The sequence below is a fragment of the Aquila chrysaetos genome, chromosome 20 (genome assembly GCF_900496995.4).
Source record: "Aquila chrysaetos chrysaetos chromosome 20, bAquChr1.4, whole genome shotgun sequence".
NCBI lineage: Eukaryota > Metazoa > Chordata > Aves > Accipitriformes > Accipitridae > Aquila > Aquila chrysaetos.
In genome coordinates, this window is record NC_044023.1 from 15,941,271 (window position 1) to 15,955,180 (window position 13,910).

General features: G+C 40.5%; 1 protein-coding gene across 2 annotated transcripts in view; it reads left to right on the forward strand.

Moving 5' to 3' along the window:
- The window catches only part of PTPRG (protein tyrosine phosphatase receptor type G), a 413,686-nt gene that overhangs the window by 262,572 nt on the left and 137,204 nt on the right, over positions 1-13,910 (forward strand). For both annotated transcript variants that reach the window (XM_030043864.2, XM_030043866.2), the window contains exon 5: positions 11,316-11,411. In XM_030043864.2, the coding sequence (XP_029899724.1) occupies positions 11,316-11,411 (96 nt within the window). The remainder of the gene's footprint in view (positions 1-11,315; positions 11,412-13,910) is intronic.

The following is a 13,910-nucleotide window of genomic DNA, read 5'->3' on the forward strand; positions in this document are numbered from 1 at the left end:
TGTGGTTTTAGGGATAAGAGCATAGCTGCTTTATGTATTATTCAGGGCACTCTGTTGAAACTGCAAGGAATTTGACTCTTTGAGGCCCTTTGTCCCTAGGTTTTTATACTTGCTTAAAGTAAACATAAAATATACGAGTCTTCTCTCAGTAGGTATTGAATAGACTATTTATTCCAACCTATGCCTGCTGCCGGAAGGGAAATTAGTTATGCAAGTTAATTATCAGATTTATGATAAAGACTTTACTTATGCAACTTCCATATTTCAAAAGTTCCATTGAGGCATTTCGTGCTGTGACAGAACAACGCCAGGAGAGGTGAATGTACTGGTAACACGTACAACGATGTGGTTTTGTATCGCAGGTGATACCCTCCCTGCCCACCGCAGCCCCAGCCCTGGCCCCAGGCAGCGTGGGGCATGCTGTCCGTGTTATATGACAGGGAGAGGCGGCATACTTCGCAACATTTCCAGTTTCCATTCCTGGTTGCAGGCGCAAACCAAGTGTCTGGGCTGGTGGAGACAGCAGTGCCATGAGCAAGGATTAATTTGGTTGAGCACTTCCAGAGCCAAAAACACCCAGAGTCTGGAGAAAAGCCAGCAGCTGTCATACTAAAAACCAGAACTTACGTGGTGTCCATTACCCAGGTGAATTGTTCAAATGTGAGATGCTGAGGCAGAAGAGGTGCTTTCAGAAATACACAGGTGTAAGCCAGGGTGGAAATGTGACTTTCTGGCTTGAGACTCATTTCTGTTATTAAAATGCGGAGTAGAGGGAAGGGACGAAGCTGGCACAGAGCCTGGCTGCACAGGGACACAACTGTGCATGCCTCCCACAAAGAGCGTATACTGAAAACTGTACTGAGCCAAGCCTGTAAAATTTGGACTCAAATGCCTATCTGGTATCACTGTTGTGTTCATCAGGAGTCCAAAGAAGTTCAACATGCTTTTCTTTCAACATAATGAGCCTTTAAAAAATTGGAAGCGTTAAAGCTGAGAGGTTGTTTTATTCACTTTGTACAAGGTGATGCCATGAGTGAGCAGCAGTCAGGTGCACCAGGGGAGTCTTGATGTGGCATCTGCAGACAGGTACCAATGTGTGAGCGTGGAAGGGGGTGAGAGTTAGATTTGTGTTTCTGCTTCAGAGGTGTGGAAGAATAACTGACATTTAGCAAAGGACTATTACAGAATGTGTTTGCAAATGGGTTTGCAGATGTGACAGTGGACAAGGTTTTAACTTTAAAGGCTACACAATTTCTAGCACTTTAACCTTTCCATCAATTTTGCTGCTTACTTGAATATTTTGCTTCTTGCTGTGCTGAAGTCCAGTTCTTTTTGATTTGCTAGTCTTAATACAGAATCATGTCTTTAACAAGCTGGTGCCATTAAGGTGGTGTATTCAGCTACTCTGTGTGTGTCTGTACACAAAGTGGCTAAGACAAGAAGTTTACAAATTTCTTAACACTGCACTTCAGATGTGTGCAGACTTCACTTTGTACTCCGGTAAAACAGGCAGAGGATAAGGGTAAAGAAAGCTAGAAAATTAGAAACAGAGTACAGAGATATTATGTGCAAGGTTTTCCAAGAGACTGGGGAATTTGGGTAGGCACCCCATGGTGGGGAAGGATTTCAGTTTAAGGTATTTCCTGAGTTTTAGAAAGGATATATATAGTGTACTCACTCATTGCATATTAAGCCCTTTTGAGAAACTTGAAGGGAAACACCCATATTAAGCAGTTGCATTGGAAAAATCCCTCTTGTGTTCAAAGGGGACGTCTGTGGCAGAGCTAGTGCTGTCCCCGCAGTGCAGGGCTGTCCACCTTCCTCCAGTAATCTGTAAGTAGCTACTGAGACCTCTGATGCTGAGCACCCTGCTTGCTCTGTCTTTGGGATTATGATGCTGCCCTAGATAGATGTGTAGTCTGCAAAATATGGGAAACCCCATATTGTTTTTACCCTCTGTTATGAAGCTCTCCAAGTAAGCTCTTCTCATGGACTGGTTCTGCTGTAATTGCCCATGTACTTCACAGTTCATAAATAAAAATAGTTCTGCAAGTGTACAGCCCGGAGGATTTCACATCCCCTCAGAGATAGGAATGGCCTTTTGCCCAGCAAAATGCTTCTGAAAACGTGCCCCATCTGCTGCATGGCTTTGAATCCAGAGATGCAACAAAACTATAAATATCTCAAAATTTGTTCTGAGGCATTCTGAAGATCATTAAACCTCCTGGAAGAACTCGCCTTCTCCCATTTAAAAAAAAAACCACAAAAAAAACAAATAAACCACACAGGATGTTCTGAATTCCACAGTACAAAAAGAATAATTTGCGCTAAGATGTGAGCTCTCAGAGGAATGAATGCTTGTGCTAGTGCATCTTTAAAGTGAATGGTATATGAAATTGTATTAATCACACATGCTAGGAAAAGTGTGCTTTTGTATGGTTTATTTTTAAAGTGCAGCTCCTTTCTTTTCCCTGAAGAGCGCTGAAGTGTTTTTTTGCTAGGAAATCCCAGCAGTTCTCTCCATTCTGGCAGCACTTCTTGATGTTTAAGAAAGTAAAAGAATTCTTGAAAGATGAGCTGAAGTATGGACAGTTTGAGTATTGTGAAGTTTAAAACTCTTTCTTCAGTAGTTTAGTTCTCCTTGTAGGGAGACCATGAGAAAGAGATGAAGACGACATCTGAAACAGTCACTTTTGGGTTGAGTTCAGAGCTATTCTGTTCATGTAGTCAGTCCATCCGGCTTGCTTTTAGTTGCTGTGGCATTTGGTGCTTAGCCACTTCCTAAATTGCCTGTTTCAGTTTTTCACCCCCACCAGCAGCTAAGTATTGCTTCTAATTTTTCTGCTTGGACAGTTTTAGAAAGCAAAGTTTGTCTCTCGCTGAAACGGGAGTCTCAGCATTGCATGTTCCCGCATGCATGCGCTTGCTATCTCATTTGGAATGTGCCACGATTAGACAAAGCCACTGTGGGTGAGACTCAGAACTGCTCGGTAAATAAACCAAAAAGTCTCTGGCAGAGTCAGAGTCTGGTAGCGGAGCTAAAGACCAGTGAAAGACCCCGGCTGACCTCCAGGAGCCTGGGAAGACGCCCTTGGGTATGTGGATGCAGCACCCTGCAATAAGTGTCTGCACTGAACTCCAGCTCTATGTCAAATACGAGCTGTTTTGAAGTTTGTACCAGTATTAAGAGGTAATGTACTGTCTCCATGAGGTACTTGTGTGCCTCTTCCTTATTGCAATATCAAGCAAATAAACAGCAACCCCAAAGTTTTTTTCTCCAACACCACTCCAAATGGTATTTCATTTCACGTGTTTTTCAACTGCTTGTCATTCTTCCCATTTATTTCGAATCTTTCATATTTTTCTTCATAAAACATCCAGTTAAAGGAGGGATGGGCAATGACCATGGTTTACACATGAGGAAACAAGGCCCAGAAGTGGGCAGTGATTTATGCAAGATAGCAGAAACTCTCTAGTAGTATGGGAAGATGGGCCTTTGCAACCCAAGGACTAGTAGGCTGCTGCTGCTTCTCAGGTTACCAAAAGACCTCATTCCTAAGACATACTCCTACCGAAATCAAAATACTGAGCTATTTGTCTCTCATTTGGTTTTATGGGCTTCTTAATCTTTTTAGGAGGGAAGGAACTTTGCATTTTCAAAGTTTTTCTCATAGGCATGAAGGCAACAGCCACAGTGATTTTTAAATTGCAGTGAAGGGCCTCCTGGAATCACTTTATTCCAGATCCTGGGACTTTAAGTGAAATACCGTATGTCAGGAACTCTCTGATGGAGGGGTACGAATGAGCAATATTGTGTGGTGTAATCTTTTATCCTTTTTTTATTTTTACCTCCGCCTCTCCTTGGATCTTTTCCATCCCTTGGACATGTGGTTCACATCCTTTTTACGAGCTGACTGAGCACCCTATTGTACACTTACCACCCACGTTTCCAGAAAAAGAGCCTCCTAAATTTGTGAGTCTAACAAGATGCTGTGATGTATCTGGATACACAGGTATAATTAGCACAGGGTGAAGATATTTAAACATTTTTAGAAGATGAGAAAAGGAGGAAAGGTTCAAAAAAGCCTCCTGCTCATTATGCTTCAATTCTTGTTTACATCTTAGCATTAAAGTGTTAGTATTATTATTTCCTGTGTTTGGAAGGAGGTCAGATATGAAACAACACTTGTAACAAGGAAGAGGATCAGAAATGAGAGGCACTACATGGGGAGGTAATAACCACAGCTCTATAATTCAGGGGTCTTGTGTGTTGTGAAAGAGAAGACTTACTGCTGATTTTTTGTTGGTTTTGAATGATTTATAACATTTTACTTGTGGCGGAGTGTTGCAATCTATGTTGTCATGGAAATTCTATTGAATTTATAGTTCCATTTATCCAAAACGATTTTCCAGACTTCATTTCATGGTGAATCATGTGGCTGTTACTCGGAGTACAAAGCAATTGCAAAAAAGTTTCATGTTATGGAAAGCATAAACACTGAAACCGTTATTTTCCTATTACGGAAATACAAATGAATGCAACATACAGCTTTTTAGCATCAAATATGCCTTCATTGTGTAATGACTTAGTGTATATACATGAGATGGATTTTCTTGTTTGGGATGGGAGCGGGCCTAAGGGGTATTTATTTCTGGCAGTAGAAATCAGGGAAGTTCTGGCTTGCCAAGGTACTTTACTCTTAACATTCAGGACTTTAACGCTCAAGATACTGAGCGATATGGCCATGATCCAACAATGCACTGAAGCCCAGGGCAATCCTACGAGCATTGTGTTGCCTCGCTGTTTCTACTGGGCTGCTACTGGACCACTCACAGGTTTAAACACCATTCGGAGTTAGGGGCGGAACGTGCAACAACTACCAACTTTCAGGTTGAAAACAACTGTGAAATCACTTAGTCTCGACTTATAACATAGATACACCTACTGCGTTGTTTGTAGACAACAAAGCAATAATTAATGCTTACTATTGAAAAAGATTAAAGGGAAATTTACCGTGCTTCTAGGGCATGTGAATGTCTAAATTGAGTTAAATTCTGTTATTTCACTTGTATGATCTTTGCTCTTCCTGTTGTTTCGACTCCTTTCATTTTTTTCAGCCTAGCATTGTATTCATTATCAAGCTGCAATTACGTTAGGGCAAAGACCCTGTCTGACTCTTTGTTCTGCAATTTACCCAGCACACTTTTAGGCACTGTAAAATACTAAGTTATGACATTCAAAATACATCTCTGTACCTGCCTAACTATAGTTAAAAATTCACTGATGAATAATAGACTAGGCAGGAAAAACATGCCATTATCTGCTCCTGTTCAACTTTATCTTTTCAAAAGAATGCAGTATACTCTACGTTATTACATCAAGCTCTAGTAGGAGAACTGGAAAACATCACGATTTGCTCTTCCCCCCCACCTTTTCTAAGCAGATTCTGAATATGTTATAAATGGTAAGTTTCATGGGTTTTTTAAAGATCATATAATGAGAAGTCAAACGTCAAATTTTATTGCCCCAGTGTACATCTCGTACTCCAGTAAACACACAGACTGCAGGACAGTTATTCTGAATTTTCAGTGCTGCGGTGAAGATTACATTATGTGTGTAGAAAATTTTTATTCCAGCCAAATGGATCACATCATCCAGTTCACTAGAAATCTATGCACATATTTAAAGCAGAAGTAAGTTACATACGAGCTTTCAATTAAGAAAAATCATGTATGATTCATAATCTTAGCACAGAATTTGTTTTGTGTGAGAGGTTTTAAATCCAGTTGTAAAAGTGGCTGAGAATAATTTATTCTTATAATATAAGCAGCAAAGGTACTAATTAAGAATTAGTATATTCAGTGATTAACTCCATCGTTTAAAGCAAACATTTCAAAATTTTTGTTTCACCACTCTGCAAAGATTTGCAATCTACCTGTGATGCCTGTGTGTTTTGCTCTTCTGAAAATAGTCTCTAAAGCAGTACGTAATAAACCACATAGCTGTTGCCTCTGTGTCTTGCTGCCTGATTCATCAAAAAATTGGCTGGCCTATAAACACCCCACCCCTTTTTTTTTTTAAGCTTTAAATTGCATGGTAGTCTTTGGATTGCTGGAAGGAAATGAGCGGAAAGCTAATTCTGATGATCTTTTCCCTTCTACCAGAATTCCTGATACTATTGAATATTCTGTACTCCACATCTGTGACAGCACAATGAGCCTTTGTTCATTTTTTAATCTAAAGAGAAATCTGCTGTAGGAGGTTGCACAGGGTGATAGCAGCCCAATTTAAAAGTCTCAATTATTTATTTTTAAAATACTTGGCATCTGTCTATGGAAAATTTACTTGCTTGGTTTCCAGTCTCTTAGAATTGCTTTGAACTCACTCACATCTTCTGGGATCTATCAAATGCTCATTGTGGCTTTTCTCTCGTAAGTGCTGAATGAGTTTAGCCGTGATTGTATTGGATGTAAACTTTCTGTCTTTGTAGTGGGGTAATAAGAGCAAAAAGATGTCATGCACAGGAATGGTGATTTCTGTCTGGATGTCGGTCTTGCCAAGCAGAGGAGGAGCATCTGAGCAGAGAGCCGGAGCCTTTTATTTGTGGATGGGTGGTGGGGAGAAGTCATTCATTTGAAGCAGGCTCAGTTTTTGCAAGCCAGCGGCATTTCATAAAGAGGGTTTAGTCATTCAGAGGCAATTGTAGTTAATAAGATCAGAACTGATCTCTGGTGGGCAGTATTTCTCAGTAATACACATGCACATTTTGGACAGCCTGTCCTCCCAAGATCAGTGTGCTGGCAGCCCAGTTTTGAGTCAAAATCTTTTAAGAGCAGAGCAGGGCCTGATATTTTGCCAGGTCTGGGGAACAGCAGATTTCTGTAGAGGTTGGAAGAACGTGGTTGCAGAAAGGTGTTTCTGCAGAGAGTAGATTGACCCCAAGGAGGACGGGATTGCCTGCCCCAGGGCATGGTGGAGGGGTGTTGTAGCTGGTAGGAGCACGGAGGCAAAGATGCTCCAGGCTGGGGAATTAGTCAGGTGTTGGATGTATGTGGTGTATTCATTTGTGTAAGTGTTGTCAGCTGGAAAAAGGCCTGGAGTGCTTGGAAACTGTAATGGTTGGGCACTGGATCTTCCTGGACAGAAGAGACTAGAAAACATTACATGGTTTTATAGGGTGACTGGCAATTATCTCCTGGGTTATGGCAGAGTGAGTGTTTTCTCTCTAATCCTCTGTTTTAAGGCACTTGTAACATTCTGAAGGTTTTCCCCTTCAGTGAGGTTTTTTCAGGCTTAATCTGTGCTATACAGCAAATCTCTCTCAAGTTTGAGTGAAAACAATTCTACTCTTTTAGAGTGTGAAGAGTGTCAAAGCATGAAGTTTTTCCATTAAAAGCAAACTCTTGCCCTCTCCCTGCCTTGGTAAAGCTCTGTAGTTGCAGTAGTTGTTGGTAGCATTTTAGGATGGAGAGAGTCTTCCTGCAAGAAAAGTGCCTTTGCGTCACTAGGGATGGTTTGTTTCAGCTTAGCCTTATCAAAATACTGAAAATTTCAAGTTGCTTGGACACTACATGTTTTTTATAATAGGTCTTTACAAGGTACATGCAAGCATACTGCTGTGTTGCACATCTGAGACCAAGGAAGTCTGTGTAAGCCTTTCCCAGGCTTGTTAGTTGTAATGGGGCTAGATGTGGAAGACTTATAAATCTGGTATATTGTGCCATAGAGAACAGGACTCTTATGCCCTCCGGGACCTATACCACCGGGAAGGCTATTTGGAACACTATCAGCAGGGATGTGTGGAACAGAGCATTCTGACTGCAGACAGTTAGTGTCACGCTATACAAACTACAAAGGGTATTTCAGGCTTTCCCATTGCTAAGGGATTCAGAGCCTTTAAAAAAGTATTTTTATTGTTTTTATTTTGGAAAATAGAAGCCATTGTGAAATCACATGCAAAAATGTACAAGAAAATGATGGTTTATGGTGCTTAGATCAGGCAGTGCCACAATTCAGATTGGATGTACAAGCTTAGATGATGCTCTTTTCTGCATTTCAGAAATAGCATATTATAATAAGATCCAAATTTTCTTTGGCTTAAATGCCCCTTTGTTGCATTCTGTACTACTGCTTTGTATGTACCAGGCAGAGACAGTAGAAGTCATTTATATGCAAAATGCACCATATATTGTATATACTAATTATATAATAAAGAGTAATAATGAACATTTCCTAGCATGTTTAGGTCACTTAAGTATGTGGTGAAACTAATTTTATTGTTAACTGTCTTATTCCCGATTTGTATATAAAGAATATTATGCCATCCATAGAAAATACTAAATTAAATATCTACTGATAAATGCATTCAATATTATGTATATTATGTATAAAAGAACAAAAAACGTTAGATACATTCACATTTTATTGTAAATTGGGGAAAACAGGTGAGACTGTATTATGGAAGAGAACAATATGTGATCACATAATTAGAAAATTGTGATAATACTAATGCTCAGTGGTGTCCAGGTGTGGTTTTATAAGCAGCCTGAACCATGCAGCTTTGAGGATGTAACTTTACCATCTTCTTAACATTGTTTTTGCAGTGTACGCGTGTGTAAATTATATAATAGCAATTCCTGGGAGATTCTAGTCCTAAAATGTTCCTTCTAGCTGTATGAACACATAAGGAAGCTACTGTATGACAGATGACGATAATTTTTCAAACAAGACAGTTCCCTTTGACTTGATGGATGCAGAGAGAGGAACCACGCTCTCTGGAAAAACACCAGGGAGCAGTGGTAAAATGTTTCAATGTGTATGGTAATCAAGGCAGAGTGTGGTTCTTGATTAGTCTGTGAAACTGCACTGCTGAGACGAGGGATCTGAATTAAGCACTTTTTTACCAAAGCCCTTTGCACTGCTATCCAAAAGTGTATTGTAAAAATTAATTTCCTTCAAATACCGTGAGCAAAATTGATCCAAAATGATTTTGGCATATGCTGAACTCACTCAGTGATACTTTTCTTCATAAACTCCTGTGAGGACTATATAGTGAAGTGTTTTATATAAGGTATACCTAATTTTAGACTTTATTTTAAAGGGGAGTAAAATGTAATTTGTGTTTTGTGAGCTTTTGTCTGTGCTGGCTAAATTGAAGTTTAAGCAATTCTACCTGAAACAAACTGTTTCTAATTTCTAAATCAATGAATGGCTGTACCTCGGTCTACATTTGTTGAAAGGATGAGTTGTCAGAACCTGGAGGCACCACCAACTTTGTGAGGTATCACCAGCGTCTCTTTGTGTGCTGTGAATACACTGGGAATAGGAAGGCCAAAATAGGGGAAGAAAATTGCTTTCAAATTTTATGAAGCTCGAGTGAGTGCCAGACAATTTTTTCTTTTTTTGTGAGTCATTTGGAGTGTGGTCTTATTTTATCCTCCTGCTGAAAAAAGTACCGCTACCTCTGAAGAGACTGATCTTCATCTTGGCCTTTTCTCTATAAGGTGATGTTTTATTGGATGTATAGGTACTTTGCCAATACTATACATTACAGCTAATGTGTACAGTCAGAAGCCTGGGAATCAGTAAATATGAGTAGGAACATACCTGAGCAAGATAAAAGGGTATCATCTCATCTGGCAATATACAAAATTTCAGAATATGGGAAAAACACTTGCATTTGTGAAAACAGTAGGATTTGTCATCCAGCACAATCTTGGAAAAACCCAAACAGCCCCAAACAAATCACTGGTGCCAGCAGAGCATTGACTTGCAGACAGGAGCAATGGTCAGACCGGCAGTGTGTCGGGAGGCATGGACAGTCTCAGCTAGACCTTACATCTCCATTTAACTATGTACTATGTGGCTATTTCTTATCACCTAGTAATGCTGTGAAAAGCCTGAATAGGTCAGATAATGGGTGATGGGCAGCAGAGAAGCAGGAGTGAATGTGCAGGTTCAGGCAAGAGGCCAGGGGCCGAGAAGCCTGATGGGTCCATTCCTGTCTCATAGCCAGGAACAGATTTTTTTGCTGGAGTCAATGTGCACGAGTGAGTGTATGCGTGGGCCGGCCATCCTGCAGTAATGTTGTCCCCACGCATGCGCCAGCGCTGGTTTGGATTGTGAAATCTGTCCCAGAAGATCCCTGAACAGCCCCAGGAGCAACCGCTGCAAAGTCCAGTTCTTGTGTTTGGCTGTTACCATCAGGCACATGTTTTTAATTTGTAACACGTAGAGCACACATACAACAAATGTTACCGATACTGAATTCATTCTGTGAAAATGTACACACCTGCATGGTGTCATGTTGAGAAGGCAGCATTGCATGTTTTGGATGTAAACCTGATCTTTGGAGCAAATCATGGCTGATGCAGATGGACTAGCACTAGGGGCTTCTTTGGGAATAGAGGGGTTGAACAACTGCTGGAGAAGCAGCAGTGTGTTAGGACGGCTGGCAGAAGTGGGAGCTCAGCCAATGTGGTAAATGGAACAAGAGCCATACAGGAAATTAAGAGCAGTAGCGCCCACGGGCCTGTGAGTTGCCCTCATGCATGGCATGTGTGTGTAGTGAAGTGGAATTGTTCAACAGTGGAGTGTATGAAGGAAGCTATTTCTCGGTCCTTCTATATTTGTGTAACTCAGACATTTGCTATTTTGGGGTAATCATTGTTCTCGCCTGCTTTCACTTTGGATTTGCCTAATTATTAATATTTATCATTCTAAAATACCATCAAAATGTCTGGTTTTGTCTCATACTTTTTGCTGAGTACTAACGCTTTGGAAATAAAAGTCATGAAATTTAACTGAAGTCAGAGAAGTCTGACCCTAACTGATAGTCCTGAATATCAGAGGCTCATAAAAATGCATTGCTACAGAGACAGACTTTTATCTTACAAATTGCTTTAGGAGTAAAGGAATAACTCTAAATGTTGAAATCCTTTTCAAAAATTCTCTATGGTTTTTGAGATAAATATGTTTAGCACATTTAACAGAGCAGGAGCTGAGCCTGCAATGAGCAAAGAAATTAAGAGATCCTGGCAGAAAGCACAAAGTTTACCATTTAAACAGACTGACCATACTGTTATCCTTGGGTTTGGTATTAAAATGCATTGCATTGACTCTGTTCCCTGGTTACTGTCCCAGTAGGGCAGTCATGCTATTAATCAAGATGCTAGTTAAACAATATTGTTCAGCAGAATTCCTTTATCTGAGGTTCATAGCACTGGGTTTACATACGACGTGTATGCATTACCTCATTTGAAAGCTGTATGAATCAACACTAATGCGATTTTGTTGTTGTTTTTAATTTTTACAGATGCAGATTTACTTCTACAATCCTGATGACTTTGACAGTTTTGGAACAGCAGTTCTAGAAAACAGGGTAGTAGGAGCCATGGCCGTGTTTTTTCAAGTAAGTTTAAACAAGGGCTATATCCATAAACCAAAGCATTCACCAAGTACTATTTAATTCATTGAATTGTTTCAAGCTTAATGGATGCATCTGTTTTCTTGTTCCCACCTGTCTAAGTGAAAGATATTTCATATTGTCTATGTGTGATTTAAAATGTAAATAAGTATATTTAAAAACATAATGAAAAATTTTGCATGAATTGTTCTGATTTTATAGCTACTTTACAGATGCAGATTGGAGAACACATTTATCACGGAACTTCCTTCACTACTGAAGCACATTGCTGTGGTCCCTGGAATACTAACAAATGAACATGAACTGGTTCTGTTTAGAGAAAACTTAAAATTCAAACATAGCTTGAGAGAAAATTAATCAATAAGTTTCATCAATCTTATCTGTAGCAGCTTCTTCTAAATTGTCATAGTAACAAGTTCTTAAACAGACCAAGTTTCCGAATGAGTGAATTTGTGCATCCCCTTTTTTAAAATGCATCCTCAAGAGCGTGACTGCTCGGTTAGCTGATTTGTTGGTTCGACACACTCGAGAACTGTGGCGTGGGGTAGAGACTGCTGCTCGCGATGGCTGGCAGGTCAAGCCACGTGGCAGTGGTGCTCAGCAATGTGGGCTTTTTGTCACGTTGCTTCAGAAACGGAGTTTTTCCTTTCTGACTCGAGGGTGAATTGAATGGAGGGCTGTGGAGAGCAACTCCATAACACCAGGCTGTCACAGGCAGAGAAGGAGCTAATGAAGATTTGAAATATCTCAAGGTGTTGCTTTTTCAAAAGGGAGGAGAGAGGGAAGAGCAAGAGAAAATGCTGGTCCTCTGTGAGGTTTCACACTAGTTTTTACTGTGGAAGAAAATGATCTTACTGTTACCTTTATGAAGCTGGATAAAAAAGAATATGCAAGTACCCATATGTAAATACCTCCCTTTTTCTTATGATGTTCGAGTGACAAGCCTAACTCTCCTGCTCAAATTAAGTAAGGTTGTCTTTTTCCATGTCACTGATTTTGATCAAATGCTTTGATAAGGAGAAAAGGACAGATCCTTGTATTGCATAAATTGCTGTAACTCTGCTGACATCAGGCTAGTGGAAGTAGGCATGTTAAATTCATCACTGTTGAATTCTGAGCACTTCTGTGGTGTTTCATGTTAGGGTAAAGTTGATGGAGCTGCGATAATTTACAGTGGCATAGCAGGACGATTCCCCAGACTTCTTAATCTTGATGTGCTGTGGGAAGCATTGGGCAAATTGATTTTGGCCTTACAAGACAGAAGTTTAGAAACAGAACAACCAAAGGCACTGTTACTTGATTTATACCCCAGTGAAGAGCTGCACATTATGTGCATGTGCCGTGTCAGAAGGAGCATGTGTTATGTGTGCCATGGTGTGCAATACATGTTGTGGCATCGTCTGTCTGGAATTTATTTAATTGCTAAATTACCCTGATGTGCTTCACATAAGCCATGAGAAGCACTGCCCCATGTTGTGCTATTTCCTAGTCTGTATGTGACATTTATTCCATAAACCCTGTTTTTAGAGGATCTTAAAATTGTAGTGGGACTGTGTTTTGTATTCCCCACCTGCAAAGCCAGGTGCTGCACTTACTGCAAGTCCCACTTTGCACGATTCCAAGGGACCATTAAACTCACTAAAAATAACCTAAAATAGTCTGTAATGCTGTTAAAAAAGCCATCTTTGATTGTAAGAGACCTCAGGCTCTTTAAGACCACAATCGAGTGTCACGGTCCCCTCAGGGAAGCAGAAATCTATACTTTTCATCATTTCTAGCCCTGCAGGCCACAGGACATTAGGCTGTAAAGTCTGGATGATGGTGCAGCTGGGCTCCTCTGCTCCAGGAGCCATGAAATCTGAAGCCATTACTAATAAACAGTCTCTGATCTCTTCCAGAGAGTGGGGGTAAGGTAGTGCTTTGGCAAAGTGACCCAGGGACAACCTGTTTTGCAGCTACAAGGAAATGGTTTTCTTTTTTTTGATATTTTTTTTCTTTGCCTTTGGGTTGGAATGATAAATCAGTGGCATGCTGTTAAACTTCTGAGTGTATCAGGTCTTCCTCCTGGGTGGCTCTGCTCCGAGGCAGAAAGCTGCCGAGGAAGATTTGTAAAGCCCGAAGTCCCCATTCTGGAAGGGCATATGCTGAATTCTGGCCCGTAGAAGTAACCTCTAAGGACTTCGGTGTGGCAAGCTCTATTTTGGCCATTACGAGAGTTTTCTAGAGTTTGTCCCATAGAGCTTGAGCTTTGGTACATAGGGTTATTAATTGATGGTGATAATCCTTTGCAGATCTGTACTGTGTTTGACCAAGGCACCGTTTTAGTTCCCTAAGCTGTGTATGGTGTGCTGGAGCTGGTGAACCACGACTTGGAAAACAGTTTTGTTCAGAAATACTTGCTGTTCCTTTAGCCTTGCTCCCCAGGGCACCATTCAGATAAGCTTACCATGGCTAGTATTTCATGCAACTCATTTAAAAGCTGTC